The following is an 18122-nucleotide window of genomic DNA, read 5'->3' on the forward strand; positions in this document are numbered from 1 at the left end:
CCGGGAAGAGATTTTGGCAAAGGGAAATGTGTGTGTATGGGGGGGGAAGCTAGTGAGATTGCAAAAAAAGAGAGAGAAGGAACTGGGCGATGGATACAAAGCAAGGAGATCTTGACAAGATCTCTTTTGTTGTCTTTGTGGGGTTTTTTTTGGGGGGGTGGTCAAGCCTTCTAGCAGGAAAGGTGGATTGAGACCCCTTTCCTTTGATCACCCCCCCCAAACATGCCAGCAGAAAAGGTAAGAGGTTTGACTATTTTGGCTTATTATCTCCTTGCTGAAAATATTTGGAGCATCTGCTCCTTTCAGCCTGATCCCTCCTAGGAGTAAGGAGGAAGGAAACAGGAGGTGTTGGGGGAATCGGATGATAAATTGGACCTGTGTATATTATTAGGGGTTGCTTAACTTATCAGAGCCAATATTTGCAGGTGAGCAAGGATCCTGTAAAGCAGGACGAACATAACTACCTTTACTGAGTTGGTGTGCCGGTTATCTTGTTTCTGTTAAGTTTTGATTGTGTACAGTGCTTTGGGGCGGGTGATTTTCCAACCGAGCTTTGTTGCAATCCGATATACCAAACCTTTACAATAAAAAAAATAATAATAATAAAATCTCCCCCTTCCCAAGTTTGTGGGCTGATAGGAACCCGTCCTTGATCATCCATCCGCTTGAATTTTGAACTGTCATTTCAAAACGTTAGGCTCTGTTTCTCTCTCTTTTCTTTTTTCTATTTTTTTGGGTTGTCGTTGCAGATGGTGGATGTTGATATTGGTGCTGGTGGAGATAACCCCAGAAGAAAAATGGATGCTCTTACAGATAGTAGCGCCGAGATTGTTCCGTTGGAACTCTATGATTCATCCCGAGCCAAAATAGCTGCTAATCTACAGTGGATCTGCGCGAAAGCTTATGGAATAGGTAAAAAAATAAAAATAAAACCCCGTTGCAAAAATATTATTTTATTTCTCAACCTCTCCCTCCCTGCCTTCTCAGTAACGGATTTGGAACTGTGCTTTTTTTTTTTTTAAAAGTATAGAACTGCTTCCTTTCCATGCTTTGCCCAGACCTTGGTGTACACCCCCTTTTTCTTATCATGAATGGCCTGTAGTTTTAAGTGCAAAACACCCTGCCGTGCTGTTGTTTGTTTTTGTATCGCCAAGCTGTTCTCTCCCACACATCATTTAAAAAGGCCTGCGAGAACCCCTGATCTCTCCTGCCTTTTCATGATCTTATTTATCTTCATCACTTGTGCTCCTTATTTCTCTGTGGGACTTGACTTTGCAAGTCCTTTTTTGGGGGGGCAAATGCCTGCTGCTTAGTTTGGAGGGTTCCTAACTGATTAAAATTTTTTTTAAAAAATAAAATCTTGTGGTATGCAGAAGGTCAGTCGGCTACCTTCCTTTAAAAAAAACCCTGCAGCATTTGAATTCCAGAACAAAGTGGTGTGAAGACCACACATCCCCTTTTGTGTGGGATTCTGAGCGGTGGGTATAAAAATAAAGGGAAGCTAGTGATGGAAAACATCTAGCTGCTAAACTCCTGTGTTAGCCTGAAAGAGTATGTTGGGACCTTTCCAATTTCTCTCTCTCTCTCCCTCTCTCCCTCTCTCTGTCTGTCTTGCCAACTTGAGTTTTGCATTGCAGTAAACTCATCTGTTCTGATGTCTTGCTTTCTATCTTTCGAGCAAAGATTTCTAGCTATTTTATTGGTATGGTGCTTCTAACGGAAATAAGTGTGAAATATGTAATTCAGAGTTACAGAGTTGTTGATCCTCTTAATCTAACTCCAGTTTGCCAGCTGCTTAGCAAATTGTTTGCTTTTTAGTAGGGCTAAAATGCAGTATATTTCTTACTGGCAGGTTTATTTCTTTTTTGGCTAGCGCAGTACCTTTTTGTCCTATAAAAATTGTGCCATGTGTTAGATTGAGATTAGGAATGCTAACCAAAAGTTTCCTGCACAGATGAAAGTGTACTGCAGCTCTGATAAATTGGAGTTTAAAAAAACAAAAACAAGTTCACCATAGCATAGGCCGCAACTACATTTAAGATGATGGCGTTTTGTATTCCTCCATAATTATGGTTTATCTGTTGGGATATTTTGTATCTGATTTTCAGAACTGTACTGTATCGGTTGGAGCCACTGGTTAGTCAATGTTGTGTTTATGTTTACCTTCCATGGGAACTAGGGAACTAGGCTGGAATGAGAGCAGAGTTATAAACATATCTGTTGGGGTTCCAGATCAGGGTTAGGGACTTCATTTTACAGACCCCAATTGAGTGGATTTCAGAATTTGATTTCAGGTTGTTACCCTCAATAATTGGCTAAGTTTCTTTAGCCTTGCAGATAGTTGGTATAATTTCTGTCAATGTACAGAAGCCGCACAGTCATGTAATTGACATACTTGATTCCATTTCTGTCAGTTTGCATCTGGTCAATTGCAAAAAAAAAATCAGATTTGATGTTTGGCTTTAAGGCTTATGTCTCCTCCCCCCCCCCCTTCCATAAAGAATAAAACTGTGGTCCTGCATAGCCCAAATCTCCAATCTTCTAAAAATCTTTGCAAGGCTTCAGACTTAACTCAATTAGATACCTGCGCAATCTCACCTTCATTCCAGATTTCCTCCAAATATGAAGCCAGCACCTACTTTGTAATGTCTGAATGGCACTGCTGAGAGTAAATCACCTTTGAGTTGTGTGTCAAATAGTAATTTTGTGATGACACACGACTCTGTCTTTGCACTCAGATGAGGTGGTTTCAGAGAGCTTGTGGGACAAGAGAACAGGTATCTTAAGAAGCTGTTTTGGGATGAAACGAGGCGAACAAGCTGAAACATAACCCAGAAAAGGCAATGGGAAAGCTGGCAGATCTGGATAAAGGTGTTGAACTAGTTTACAGTTTGGTGGCCCTTCCTGGGCTTGGGGCTACATTTCTTGCTTGCAGTGTCCAGGAGTGCCAGTTGCAATCCTGTCTCAGTGTAGAAATTCATGCACGGATTATGAATTGCATCCAAGCTAGACTACTGAGGTTGTACAGCTATCTAATTGAAGGCATAAAACTTCAAAAAACTGTAGTAGTGTAGTAGTTGCCCTTGAAGTTTTGATTTGATAAAGCCGGGCGTGCCAAAGTGGTTAAAGTGTTGGATGAGAACGTGTGGGGCGGGGGGGCTTTGAAGGTTTCCCATTGATTGGGTCTGTAGGAGGCAAAGGGTGGGTGGGACACCATAGTACAGATTTCCTCAGCATGGGAAATCGGAGAATTTGACTTCTAATCCTTTTGATAGATGTGCTGCAGATATTGAGGAAGGAGAGTCATTTTGAAGGAAGTTGCGTTCCTGAGCTTTGATAGATGTATTGTGGTCGTTGAGCCGAGCATTATTGACCACAGCTATTCATGAATGACATTTTCGCCTCTTTTGAGAAATCAACTTGTCCTTTCAGCAATTTTTAAAATAAGGAAATTGTGTGTGGGGGGGGGGGTTCCCCCCCCCCTGGTTGGCTACATCTTTAATTAAGTTGTTGGTGGTGTCAAACACCAGTTCTCTCTCTTTGAACTGGCTCGTCTTCTCCTTTCAGATAACATCCCGGAGGAATTAAAAGATCCCTTTTATATAGACCAGTATGAGCAGGAGCACATCAAACCGCCTGTCATCAAGCTGTTGCTATCCAGCGAGCTGTACTTCCGCGTCTGCAGTCTTATTCTCAAAGGGGATCAGGTGGCCGCGCTGCAGGGACACCACTCGGTCATCCAGGCGCTCTCCCGGAAAGGGATTTACGTCATGGAGAGCGACGACACGCCCGTGTCCGAATCCGATCTCAGCTCTGCGCCGATCAAAATGGTGAGCTTAAAAGAAAAGAACAAGTTGAACTCCTGTGCTTTACTCTCCTTTGTTTCCCCACGCAGATCCCCCCCCCAGGCCTGACCGACCCCTTTTCCCAGTCTTCTTGAAAAGGGGATTGAACCCAGCATTGTTGTTGTGTTTTTTTTGGTCTTGTAGAGTCCACACATGGCAATGATTGATGCTCTCATGATGGCCTACACGGTAGAGATGATCAGCATTGAGAAAGTCGTGGCGAGCGTCAAGTGTTTTTCTACGTTCAGCGCCTCCAAGGACTTGCCCTACGATCTGGAAGACGCGATGATATTTTGGATTAACAAGGTAAATCCTGAGCTAATTTTATGGGGAAGGGTCTGATTGTCGTCGGTAAAACACCAGCATGGGACCTGCAAGCGGGATACAATTTGTGTTTTCCAATATTAGGAGAACTGGGGGGGGGGAATGTAAGTGTTTCTCTACAGTAACTAGGCAGTAACTTCACTTGGCTTCTAAACAACATAAAACGAAACCTTGGATAAATAAAATTGGCTAGCGCAGGGGAACTAAGCGGTCCCAAAAGTGAGAGAATACTCTGTAAAAACCTTCTCCTCCTGCTTAATTCTCTTGCTTGTATTTCAGAAAACAAGTATTTAGCCAGAGATATTGAACTTAATTTCGAAAATGCCTTAGACATTGGGTAGGGAATAAAACAAGGGAAATCCATTTACTTAGGTCCGGGAGTCATTTTGTTTTTATGGCTTGGGGGCTGATTTGTGATTTAGATTTAGATTTGTGATATAGTGGGTGCCTATATCTGAAGTACGTAGGTGTGTCTAGATACGTGTGTGTGTATTTGGAGCATCTGTACAGTTAGGAATTTGAAATGGCTAATCGTATTTGATTGTCATCTGGATTGGGTGGTAAGAAAAAGAGAGGGAAGCACATGTAAAAAAGATGTTGAGACTCTAGAAAGAGGACAGAGAAGAGCAACAAAGATGATTAGGGGACTGGAGGCCAAAGCATATAAGGAAAGGCTGCTGGAATTGGGTATGTCTAGTTTAATGAAGAGAAGGACGAGGGGGGACATGATAGCAGTATTCCAGTATCTCAGGGGCTGCCCCAAAGAAGAGGGAGTCAAGCTATTCTCCAAAGCCCCTGAAGGCAGGACAAGAAGCAACGGATGGAAACTGACCAAGGAGAGAAGCAACCTAGAACTAAGGAGAAATTTCCTTATAGTGAGAACAATAAACCAGTGGAACAACCAGCCTCCAGAAGCGGTGAATGCTCCAACACTGGAGGTTTTTAAGAAGAGACTGGACAGCCATTTGTCTGAAATGGTATAGGGTTTCCTGCCTGAGCAGGAGTTTTGGACTAGATGACTTCCAAGGTCCCTTCCAACTTGATGATGATGATGATGATGATGATGATGATGATGATGATGATGATGCTTATGGATATCCAGAATACCCGCTAGGGAGATTGAGAAAGCATAAAGAAATAACAAAGCCCTGAATTTTAGCAGTTAAAACAAAAATCGGGGAAAGGAATAGAGTTGCCATCATTACCTTTTTTTTTTTCCTCCTCTGCTCTTTTAGGTGAACCTAAAAATGAGAGAGATTACAGAAAAAGAGATTAAATTAAAACAGCAATTACTGGAAAGCCCAGGTCATCAAAAGGTAAAGCACGTGGACGTTTAATTGATTCACGTGGCTGCTTCTTGGAAGCAAACCTCGTCGTTTTTTCTATCTTGTCTTTGCTCTCACACCAGTAGAATTTACTATCCTGTCTTGCACCTCTTCTACAAAATTGCTTTGTTGATTCCGATGCTCTTAATTTCTTTTTTTCTTTCTTTTTCTTTTTTTAAAAATCTCTCCATGTACTGTATTATGGAGTGATTTGAACACTTAAGAGATGTCAGTCGCGGTCCGCAAAGGTGCCATGGGTTTCAAAAATATGGAACTTGGAGACTGCTGTGACAGTCCCAATTTTAAAAGTTTAGTTTGCACTCCCCGTTTTATTTTATACAGGTAGTCCTCAACTGACTCTTTGAAATTACAGCAGCGCTGAAAAAAGTGACTTACGACCACGTTTCACACTTATGACCTTTGCAGCATCCCTGGGTTCATGTGATTTACATTCGGATGCTTGACATCTGACTCACATATATGACGTCGTAAAGTGGGGCAAAACTCGCTTAACAAATGTCTCAGTTAACAACATAAATTTGGGGCTCAGTTGTGGTCGTAAGTTGAGGACCACCTGTATTTAGTTTATATTCACGTTTTCCAGATATATATTTTTTTTAAAAAAAAACCTGTTAAAATTGTGTCTTGTTTAAGCTTTGATACATTATCTTGTGTGTATGTGCGGGGGGCAACATAGTCTTGAGATAGAGTGGCAGGTCTTCACATCTGCTCAGAAGACCTTGTAGGCTCACATTTGCCACAGACCACTTTTGTCTGAAATGGTACAGGGTTTCCTGCCTGAGCAGGGGGTTGGACTAGAAGACCTCCAAGGTCCCTTCCAACTTTATTATTATTATTATAAGACCTTGATTTGAAGCCATTTGGGTCTTCTCAAGTGCTAAGGAAAGTAACATCTATAGCAGTGGCTCTCAACCTGTGGTTGACGGACCCCCGGGGGGGCATGAAGTTACAGGGGGTCCGCGAAGGCTTGAAGAAATATGATGATTTAAATCTTGAGTTAAGTCTTGGGGGTTTGTGGCCAGAGTCCGTGGCCACAAAAGGAATTTGAAGGGGGCTCACGGTGAAGAAAAGATTGAGAGCCACCGATCTATAGAATTACTCAGAAGAATTAGTAGTGCATGTATACAATCCTTCCCCTCTTTTGTTCCTTTGAAGCATTGGACGTTACTAACATATGCTGTTACACTTCCAGCATTAGAATATTGTGAGAAGCACACCAAGCTCAGTGCCACAACTGTGGGCGTGCATTTCTAAGTCCTGCTGAGACATTCTTAAAGGCTGCCGTTGAACTTTTTATAATGCACAGTCAGACTTATTTAAACGAGTTCCCGAAGAGATCTCCGCACGCTTGTCTCAAAGATAATTGTGTTTTCTTGAGTCTTTTGGATGTCAAAAACCGTCCGCATGGTCCAGATGAGGCTCATGTAAAGTTTGCTTGTTAACATGCTCTGATGATGTTCCTCTCCTGTTCCCACCTTTCCGTTCCCCTGCTTCCCGCAACAGTCTCCTTCCAAGTGGTATTGGAAATTAGTGCCTGTAAGTTCAATTAATTCCTGTCTGAAGAGTTGTCATCCACAAAAACCATGGCTTTGTTTTTTTTTAAATAGGTCTTTGATTTGCTTCCATTCAAAGCGCTAGCCTTCACCGTTCGCAATGTTTTCTCGGCTCCGGGCATTTTTTATTTTTATTTTTATTTTTTAACCAAGAAAATGTAGATTTCATTTCATGATTCTACGTACTGTAACTTGTAGCATCCATCACTAGGCAGGTTTTCAGAGTGGCCGGTGCTGAAACTCTCTAGCTATAGAAAAGAAAGATTAAACTCTAGATTGTCCTCTTCTATTTCAAAAGATTCCTGCTTTGCAAGCGTTGAGGGTGAAGCCGATCAATTTAAAGTAATTTGGATTCCCTTCCCTGAAAATAAGGGAGTCGGTCAATATATTTGGATTTACGTAGCTTGTTTTGGAAAACTTAACTTGTAGTAAAAGTCCTCCCCCCTTCCCTCTAAATTCTTGCATATTACCATGTTTCAAAGATCTAAATGTACAGTTCTTGCACGCACACACAGAAAAAAACTCTTTGGTGTTTTACTAAGTCTAAAACAGATTCTCATTTTGACCCTACTTAGAGTTGCCTTTTTCTTGAGCTCCATCACAGTGTTTGCAGATGGGCTGTTTCAGCCTGGTCCTTCTATGTCCTGTTAATTCTCTCCCTAGTCTTTGTTGAGCCTACACTTGCTCAATTAACTGGAAGGTTAGGATTCCAGCTGCCCCATGGCATAAAAATTTCCCTGTTTCTGAGCAGCCTTTGTGAAAGAATGCGTGGGCTTCATAAACGCTGACCCGGGTCGATTCTGACAGTAGGGCATCCGATGCTAATTAAGATGCTAATTAAGACTAGCAAGCGGTGGTTGAGTGTTTGGAAAAAGTTACTGCCAGCCCGAGGCCATCCCCAGCTTGTAAACATTGGGTTTTAAAAAGTTTATTTAGCACAACGGCACCGTCTCGTGCGAGTTCAGCTATAACGGTCCGTTGATCCTTTTGTGAGAGACCACTCCATGCAGAGGTCAGCAAATTCTGATCCTCCCATGCTTTTATTAGGTGAGATTGCCTCCCCGTGCAAAAGTCCTTCCAGTTCATTACGATAGCTAAAATTAAAATTAAATACGGTTTTAAGACTTCTCCCAATGAAGTCGAGAGTCCAGGAGTCAATGGGAGGCCTTGATTTTATAAGGAGGGCCTGCAGTTTGAATAAAAATCTCAGCCCCCCCCCTTTTGCTGCTTCAGCTTGCGAAGCAGAGGGGCTGGAGTGAGAATTTTAAAGCCACAGGTTCACCTTACCGTGGAAAATAATTGTGCTCAAGATTTAATCTAACATTAAATTGGAATTACGTAAGAGTTCTGGTTGCCATCTTTTAGCTTGCAATGATGACACTATTTTGCTTAAGACCGATACCGTGTATGCTTTACTCAGCGCATGATCCATCTAGTGACTTGTGCTCCATGGTACAGTATGATTCACATTACACAACAAGTTTGTGGAGAGACTCAGGCTGAAGGAAAAGCAAAAAAAAAATCTCACAATTCAAACGTTCCTATGGGACCTGTGCCCCATGGATTAGGTTGTATCCCTTGGTCCTTTTTTTTTTTTTCCAATATTATTTCAAGATTTGGCAGATCTCTTGCCTGGCTGATACCAGTTTTCAAATTCGATACCAATTCTGCAACGTTGCATTTTCTGTTCTGCTCAGAGCTTCTAACCAGCAAGATTTGAGTTGCAAAAAAAAAAATAATTTCTCAGCCTTTGCTTTCCTCAAATATTTCATACGAAGACATGGCCTTAGCTGAATAGCTAGTTTGTGTTTTATGTTTTGGGCTATTCTCGAGAAAAGAGGTATAGCTCTGGTAAGTATCAGAAGATCTCAATATAATATTATGAAATGTTGCATTATTTTTTTTTACTTATTGTGCTTTTTCTGCTACACTGGTAGAGCTTTCAGTTGCATCTGGGTTTGTTTGTTTGTTTTTGCAATATTATACAGTGCCTTTGAAGTTTAATTTAAATATTTAAAGCAATATATAATTATTTCAATAGGGAGTGAAGAATCTATGGTGATTCTTTGTACGCTTAGTTAAAGTACTGGAAAGGGACATTGGGAGATTAGTCTTGATTATTTTGTCAGAGGCAGCTTACAAGCTATGAAAGTTGTTGATTTGGAGCACCAAAGATCAGAACAATAGTTTAAATTAGTATGTGTTGGTGGTGGGCGGAAAAAGAGATATACCCTTGTAATGAAAATACTAATTAGATGATTACAAACGTTTGTTTTTGTTCTGTGTGTTTCTTAAAAAAGAATCATATTCTAAAGAACACTGCTTGTCCTTGACTTACAACAGTTCATTTAGTGACCAAAGTTACAACAGTACTGAAAAGAGTGATGTATGGCCCTTTTTCACACTTAAGACTGTCACGCTTATGATCAAAATCCGGATGCTTGGCAACTGACTCGCATTTACGACAGTTGCAGTGTCCCGGGCTCATATGATCCCCCTTTTGCGACCTTGGACTAGATGACCTCCAAGGTCCCTTCTAACTTTATTATTATTATTATTATTATTATTATTATTATTATTATTATTATTATTATTATTATTATTATTGTCAGGGGGGGAAGCCAGATTCACTTAACAACTGTGTGATTTAACAAGTGCAGTGATTCATTTAACAGACGAGGCACAAAAAGCCGTAAATGGGGCAAAACTCACTCAACGCATTTCTCATAGCCACATAAACGTGGGGGGTCAATTGTCGTAAGTCGAGGATTGCCTGCCTTAGCTTTAGTGCAGGGTCTGCCTACAGGAAAACCGTTCCAAAATTAGCAAGCATGTATTCACAAAACGAAGTGCTTGTTGCCAGCAAAAGGATTATAACACCTTGTAAAATGGAAGGTTGCTGGTTTTAAAACAGGGCAGGACTATTTCAGAAAGGGCCCCACGCCGATGGGGAAACGGAGTTCTAACCCAGCCTGGAGTTTAATTTGATGACTTTGGGCCAATCAAAATCGACGTGTCGAGGGTTGGGGTGAAAAAACGTGCACGAAAGACGGGATGTACAAACCTCACGAGTTTTCTCTTCCTTTCTCAGGTACGTTACCGCCGAGATCATCTCTCCAGCCGACAGCTGCCCTTTTTCCCGTTACTTGAAGACCTGATGAAGGATTGTAGCGATGGGGCAGCTTTACTGGCTGTAATCCATTATTATTGCCCTGAGCAAATGAAGCTTGATGGTACGTCGATAACAGAGTTTAAAAGAAACCTGGTTTCCTGAATGGAATGTTAGGGGATGCCAAAGTGATAGGCGGCTGTCAGTCCCTCCCTACCCCCGTATAACCAATCAGATTCAGGCAAGATGTTTTCATAACGGTCAGTCCAAGCATCGTTTGGTATGTAGCCCCCTCCTTCTTCCGGCTGGGTGACCTTGAGGCAGCATCTTCAGGAGATAGAGCACTTACTTCCGTTTCCCCAAGCGTTCTACTTCTACTTTCGGAACCATGACACCTTCCTTCATTCAACCTCCCCACAGTTCATGGCAGTTTATCACCGCGTAGCAGCGAAGCACAAGCAAGCATAAGGTGGCAGCTGATAGTGACATTTGATTAATGGTGGTGTCCCTTATAACTCTTATCATATTCAAGGCATCCGGTTAGTACTGTTGTTTGCAGTGGGGGATATTTAGCTCCAGTTAAAGTATCTTCCTGGCTAAAATCAACAGGGCAAAATTGCTTCATTTCTGCTCAGATCAGATTTCTGCAAAAAAAAGAGGCCCGTTTCTTTGCCTTTATGGACCGTACTGAAGCGCTCGGATTTGCGGTGATCCATAAGTTTCTTAAACAAGGCCCTTTATTGCCGTTTTGGGACTTGGACAAAGAAGTTCCCATCTCAAAGCAGCCTCCCCCAATTGGAAGGGACCAACTCACCATAGCCAACCCACCGCGAGACAATTTACCAATTCAGTTTAATTATCTATCTATATAAACAAAAATGTAAATGTTCGTTTGTTCAAAATCTTAAATCTCCGAAAGTTCTTCACCGATTGCTTTGAAATTTTGACACAACGTTGCATTCGAATACGCGCGTGTTTTTTATATACCTACTATTATACAGATGTCACACCTGTGACAGGTAAAAACATGTTTTTTTAAAAAAAAACAGCGCCATCTGTTGGACGTCAAAGCAACACACGCTACGATTTTACAATTCCATTTCAATGTTTCCGATTTACGATCCATTTACGATTTCTAATTCTTTCTTTTCCATTTAACCAGACTGAGCCACAGCAACGCGTGGCCGGGTACAGCTAGTTTAAAATAAACAAAAACATAACTTTAATTTTTGTCGTTCCCATTTCCTTCTTGTCCCTGCTTTGGCAACCTTCCTTTAAAATGATTCTGTTCTACCGTATCTTGTGATATTAAGTGTAAATCTTGTCCCACAGCGAGTTGGCTGTGCCAAATTGTCACACACACACACAATCTGGCATTTTCTGGATGTGCTCGATGTTTCGAGTTTTAGAATTTCTTTAGGGAAGTCTTAAAATTGCAGCCTTCGAACAGCGAAAGGTGTCAAGTTACCGATGGTGTTTTCTGTTAGGGAACATCATGGGATCCGAGAGGCTGTTTTGGGGGTAATCCCCTTGTTTCTTCCTTCCAATTGCTAGAGATTTGCTTGAAAGAGGTCACCTCGATCGCGGACAGCATCTACAACATCCAGCTGCTTCGAGAATTTGCAAACGAGTACCTGAACAAATGCTTTTACCTTACCTTGGAGGATATGCTGTATGCCCCCTTAGTTCTAAAGGTAAGAGAGAGGGAAGGCGCTTAACGCGTTTTTCAATAACGGGCAGGCAGATCTGGTTTATATTCCTTTTTTCCTTCCTTCCTTCTTTCTCTCTCTCTTTCTTTCCCTAGCCCAATGTAATGGTGTTCATTGCCGAGTTATTCTGGTGGTTTGAGAACGTCAAGCCGGATTTTGTGCGGCCCAGAGACCCCCAGGAAGTCAAAGATGGTGAGTAATTTGGATGGCGAGGATTCGTCAAAGGAAGCAAAAAGATTTTTTGCAGTGGAATTGGTTTCCCTGTCCTTTACCCGGATGGATATTCTCAAGTCTTTGTTTTCAAAATGGCATTTTTTTTTGTCGATGCTAAAAATGGCTAAAAAGGAGGGACTTTGGGCCAGTTCCCCCCTCCCCCTCTCTCCCCCCCTTAGAGAGACTCAAACCCCTCAATTCCCCCCCCCCCAATCTTTGAAACCACTCAAAGGATCTGCCTGCTGGAACTAGAGAAGTTTTAAAAACAGCAGATTTTTCGCACAGGTTACACCTCGCTGCCTTTCAGCCTTCTAATCTTTGAACATTTAGCCGATTCTTCGGGTGTCTTTTTTGAATGTTGGCTCTGTCAGTTAAAGCTAACCCTGGTGAACCAATGTTCTAGCTAAAACCATGTTGCATCAGAAAAGCAGTCGCCCTTCGGTGCCCATTTCCAATGCCACCAAGCGGAGTTTCATGCCCAGCCCGGTGGTCTCCAGTTCCGCCGACCTGCAGCCTCCGAGTCAAGTCCCGCCGGAGACGTGCAACAGGTAATTACGAATATCCTGAAGTATATTGATGATTTGGAAGTCCTTTGTTCCTTCCCCAGAGTCCTTGTCTCCTCGAGTTGAAAACGGGCACAGTTTGCAGGAAGAAACACGAGGCAACGTCGCCAAGCACGTGAAGTGGGCAAAGGGGACTTTAAGGAAGCTCCCCATTTCAGCCGATTGACTGGAAAGCTGTTCTGCAGAATTTATTTCACGGATTTATTCCTTACGTCCCTGACCCAAATAATTTGGCCTCTCAGGCTGTCCCAGTTTCCTCTGGGATAATCTTCATCCTTGCGTCTGAACTGCTCTCTGCAGTGACCTTGTGGGCCTGTTTTCCCGTCTCAGTCGCTTCCTCCTCCCTAGCTAAGCGACGGTAATTAATTGTGAAGAAAGAACCCTTGAGGACTAGATTCTTATTCACTCCTCTTTCCTTTTTTTTAAAAAACAAGCAAACCTTTCTCTGTGTTAAGAACCACTTGCTTTGTCAGCCTTAAGAAGCACCTCTTCAATTCGAGCTCGCTGCTGGAACGTGGTTTTAGGCTGAATCGCCCCGACTCCTTTTAAGCTATGATTGGTATTTAGGAAAATGGCTTGGAAAGGGGTTCGAGCGAGCGATGTTTTCCTCGCCCGTTCTGTTTGAGGGAAGAAAAAAAAGCCTCTGAAAAACTGTCTGAGCTCTGGTGTGTTTTCCAACAGTGGCAAAGGAAGTCCTGCCTTCAGCACATCGCACCCGTTGCTGCCTTTAAGGCAGAAGCAACAAAAGTCTGTACAGGGGGAAGACACTTCAGGTAATTGCTACAATTCCTGTTCTCGTGGTTCGTGTATGAGCAACTTTCTACATGGAGAGAGAGAGAGAGAGAGAGAGAGAGAGAGAGAGAGAGAGAGAGAGAGAGAGAGAGATTTGATGTGTGAAGGTCTCATGGCTGCTGAAGGGGCATTTAGTCATTTTAATACTGCCCTGAGGATGGACCTTCCTTCCTTCCTTCCTTCCTTCCTTCCTTCCTTCCTTCCTTCCTTCCTTCCTTCCTTCCTTCCTTCCTGTTCAAGGGTGCCTTGAATTATAGAATTTGTTAGACTTTGTCCCTTCCTTCCTTCCTTCCTCCCTCCCTCCCTCCCTCCCTCTCATCTCAAATTCATGATTCTCAGCAGCTAAAAACAGGATAAGGAACAAAAAACTGCAATTTTTTATTCACTGCAATTGGGGGGGAAACAAATTCACCCGAACTAAACGCAACTACTGTACGGGCTCAGTCACATCTGACTCCCAGGTCCAGTGACAAACTGATGTCTTTAAGGCCTTAAAAAAAAAGGACAGCTTGGGTTGGAGCCAGTCTAATCACTGGAGGAATGACATTTTAGAGGTCAGGTGCCATGCAAGGTCATCCTGCTTAATAATATGCCCTTATTATACCTCTGTTTTTCCACCCGCCCCAGTTACCTTACCGGGAGCTTCTAATACATTTCAAAAGGCGTTAAAGATCTGTCTCTTCCTGGGTCAGGAGGCGGCACGAATCCTGTTGGACAAAGTTCTGCTCCATGTCCTTAATGTTTTCATGCATCTATTATTAGTTCTCTGTGTTATTTTTATATGGACTTAATTTGAGGTTTACTAGTTATTCAGGCTGTCCCTAAGTTGCCCGCTTAGTAGGCCACCATATAAACAGAACAAATATGTTTTATTTAAGGGTTTAAATATCAGCAAGCGTGCTTGTACTAAAACATTGCGTGATTTCTTGGGTGGTTTTATTTTAGATCAACGGCATCGGTCTAATTCCTTGACTCGGGCAGACGGGCAGCCTCGGGATTCGATTCTGGCGTGGCCAGAGAAGAAGCAAAGGTACTCCCCCGCCCCACCAGCTATTTTGTGGATCAGGCCGATTTAAAACAAGATGGTCTGCGCTGAGGTTGAACCAGATAATCAGTGACCGATTTCAAATCCCTGAGCGTCACTTGTTAAAAGGCAGCAAACTTCAGTGGCTACCTGTAAACCCGTAAGGCTTGTTCTAGACATCAAAAGTATCTTTTTATTAGTCCAGACTTGGTCAACTCTGATATAGTGCTCTTTTTCCCTTTAATTTGTACGTCACCTCTCGCCTGGACTACTGTAACGCTCTTTACATGGGGCTCCCTATGGGGAGCATCCGGAGGCTCCAGCTGGTCCAGAATGCGGCCGCGCGGGCGGTGTTGGGAGCGACACGTCGCTCCCATGTAACGCCGCTGCTGCGCGAGCTGCACTGGTTGCCAGTGGCCTTCCGGGTACGCTTTAAGGTGCTAGTCACCNCTGACCTAGGGTGAATTTTAAATAGGGATAATTTTTAATGATTTTAAATAGTCACAGCCACTAATATTTGGATTTTAATTGGTTTTTAGAAGGGGTAATTCTGTATATTGTTTTAACATGCTGTGAGCCGCCCTGAGTCCCATGGGGAGAAGGGCGGCATATAAATTTTGTAAAATAAATAAAATAAAATAAATAAAATAGTTTTTATCTTTTTTTAAAATATTGTAAACTGTCCGGTTACCCTGTGGTAAGCTGGGCGGTCAATACCTTTAATTAATAGAGAGATATAGGTAGGTAGGTAGGTAGGTAGGTAGGTAGGTAGGTAGATAGATAGATAGATAGATAGATAGATAGATAGATAGATAGATAGATAGATAGATAGATAGATAGATAGATAGATATGAGAGAGAGAGATGATATAGATAGATATAGATAAATAGAGATGATAGATAGATGATAGATAGATAGATAAATAGATAGATAATAGAGATAGAGATGAGAGAGATATAGATAGACACAGATAGATAGACATAAATAGGTAGACATAGATAAATAGAGATGATAGAGAGATGGTATAGATATAAATAGATGATAAATAGATAGATAATAGAGATAGATAGAGATGAGAGAGAGAAAGAGAGCTTTAGATATAGATAGATAGATAGATCTATGAATTTACCCAGGAGTCACGTCTTCAAGGATATATATATATATATATATATATATATATATATATATATATATATATATATATATATATATATATATATATATATATATATATATATATATATATATATATATATATATATATATATATATATATATATATATATATATATATATATATATATATATATTCTCCCCAAAGCACACTTCTAACAGTTGTCTCTTTTAGGCCTATTTCACAACCCACACCGTTCGGTCTTCACCACGCGGCGAGCAGCGACGCAGACCCCAGCTCTGGCGATAGCATTAGCTTGGCCAGGTCCATCAGCAAAGACAGCCTGGCCTCCAACATTGTCAACATCACCCCGAAACAGCAGCTCCCCTCTGCCCCCGTGAAAAGCAGCGGGAAAAGCTTGCTGAATAACGTGGAGATCGAGGACGACGAGGAAGAACTGATCGCCATCATTCGGCCCGAGGCCACCCCAAACCACGGCAGCCTGGAACTTCAGTGCGGGCCGGCTCAATCGCCTGGTTTTGCCGGCACCGCCTGGACTCAGAAATCGCCGAGCGAGGCTTCGGAAAATAAGCCAGAGAGCTTTTTCCTGGAACCGTTAATGCCCGCCCTTCTACGGCCAGCCAAGGAGAAGCAGGTCATCAATAAGGAGGACGAATGTGGAGAAGGGAAAACCAGAGGTTATGTGACCAAGAGACTGAGTGAAGGGCACACGGGGTTGGCCCGTAAGAAAACCAACAGCAGTCACAGCGATCACAGCCTTAACAGGACTTTCAGCGTGGCTTCCAGTTCTGAACTAACCGTGGTTGCGGGTCCCAGTTTGGCCGAGCCCCTGGTGCACTCCGACGTCAGGATAGAGCCCTTTTGTCCCCAAGCAAGCAGCAGCGTGGAGCCCTCCTCTCAAGAGCGGCCTTTGGCGGGGTTCTTCCTGCACGCTGCCAAAGCAGAGGAGGCCGTGTCCGGCAGCACCCACCTTGGTTGTCCCCAAAGCCCCAATTCCCACCTCGCGGAGACCTCGTGGACGATGGTTCGGCAAGACTCCGACTCGTCCATCCTAGATATGGAGGAGGCCGACCAAGACATGGTGGCCGAGGACCACCCTCTGATTGCCAAGTACATAGGAGAGGAGGAATCGGCCAAGCTTCAGGAAGACATGAAGGTCAAGGAGCACGAAGATAAAGATGACGCCAGCGGGCGGTCCAGCCCGTGCCTGAGCACAATTTCCCAGCTAAGCAGCGTCTCCATGACAAGCGGGAGCGCCCGGATGACCAGCTTTGCCGAGAGGAAGTTTCAATGGCTGAACAGTTACGAAACCAAATCCAGCACCAGTAGCTCTCAGAAAACCACCCCGGATGGATCCGAGTGTTGTCCGCCTCCGCTCACCTCCTGGAAACAGAGGAGGGAGCAGAGTCCCACCAGACAGAGCAAAGACAACGTGAATGTCTTGGCCTCTGAGCTGGTCCAGCTGCACATGCAGCTGGAGGAGAAGCGGAGAGCCATCGAGGCTCAGAAGAAGAAGATGGAGGCCCTCTCCGCCAGGCAGCGGCTAAAACTAGGCAAGGCGGCCTTCTTGCACGTGGTGAAGAAAGGCAAGGGGTCGGAGATGTCTCCACCCCTGAAGCCGGAACACTTTGCCAAGGAGTTCTCCGGCCACAACGGGGAGGGCCTGGAGGAGGACGCCTTGAGTTCCAAAACGGAGGCGTTCCTTACGAAGGAGGAAGCGGGCGAAGACGAAATTCCCAAGGGGAAGGTTCAGGAAACGGTTGGCTTTGTGGAGGAGAACGTTCCCAGAGAGCCGGCCATCCACGAAATCGAGAAAAGCAAAATGATCTCCGCCGCTCTCCTGGAAGAGAACCTGGAGTCGGCTGACTTCGGCGAATGTGACCTCTCCATCGAGAAGCTGAACGAAACCATCAGCACCCTTCAGCAGGCCATCCTGAAGATCTCCCAGCAGCAAGAACTTCTCATGAAGGCCCCAACCATGTCCTCAACGCGAGGAGGAGGAGGAGGAGGAGGAGGAGGAGGAGGAGGAGGAGGCTCTCAGGACCAAAAGATAAAAGCCCCCATCCACTTTGTGGAGCCCCTCTCCCCTACTGGCACCAGTAATCTCCGCAAGCCACCCAGGCTCGGTCAAGGCCGAAGTCCCCGTTCGGGAAGACCGTCTGAACTCAAAGTGGCCAAGGACCGTTCCCACACCACGCCTCGCATCAAGACCCCAACGCCTAGCGTCGACACCTTGCCCCATTTGAGACAATTCCCATGTAACCATTCGCCCAAGCTGGAGACGGCTCTTGAAAACCACCTGGCTCCAACGAGCACTCCTCAGGAGAAGTTTTTCTTTGAGAATTACCGGCTCTGCGACGATAACCAGAGAGGGCCGTTGGTTTTGTCCTCTTCCAAAGACACCAACATCCTCACGGAAGCCCTCAAAGATGTGAACAGCAACGTGGAAGACTTTCACCTGGCTTGCTTCGAGGTCTCGGGCAAGGAGAACATCCACATGGAAGAAGCT

General features: G+C 43.7%; 1 protein-coding gene across 1 annotated transcript; it reads left to right on the forward strand.

Annotated features, from left to right (window-relative positions):
* Nucleotides 1-749: 749 nt before the first annotated feature.
* CAMSAP1 (calmodulin regulated spectrin associated protein 1) lies at nucleotides 750-18119 on the forward strand (the record flags this gene model as incomplete). The annotated part of the gene is made up of 12 exons (XM_029286962.1): nucleotides 750-912; nucleotides 3568-3830; nucleotides 3990-4151; nucleotides 5405-5485; nucleotides 7019-7051; nucleotides 10160-10301; nucleotides 11732-11871; nucleotides 11982-12078; nucleotides 12503-12647; nucleotides 13344-13435; nucleotides 14400-14484; nucleotides 15827-18119. Coding segments are annotated over exons 1-12 (3696 nt in total), but the record flags the coding sequence as incomplete, so codon positions are not given.
* Nucleotides 18120-18122: the final 3 nt, after the last annotated feature.

The sequence above is a fragment of the Protobothrops mucrosquamatus genome, unplaced genomic scaffold (assembly GCF_001527695.2).
Source record: "Protobothrops mucrosquamatus isolate PMUCROS unplaced genomic scaffold, P.Mucros_1.0 scaffold6389, whole genome shotgun sequence".
NCBI classification, from domain to species: domain Eukaryota; kingdom Metazoa; phylum Chordata; class Lepidosauria; order Squamata; family Viperidae; genus Protobothrops; species Protobothrops mucrosquamatus.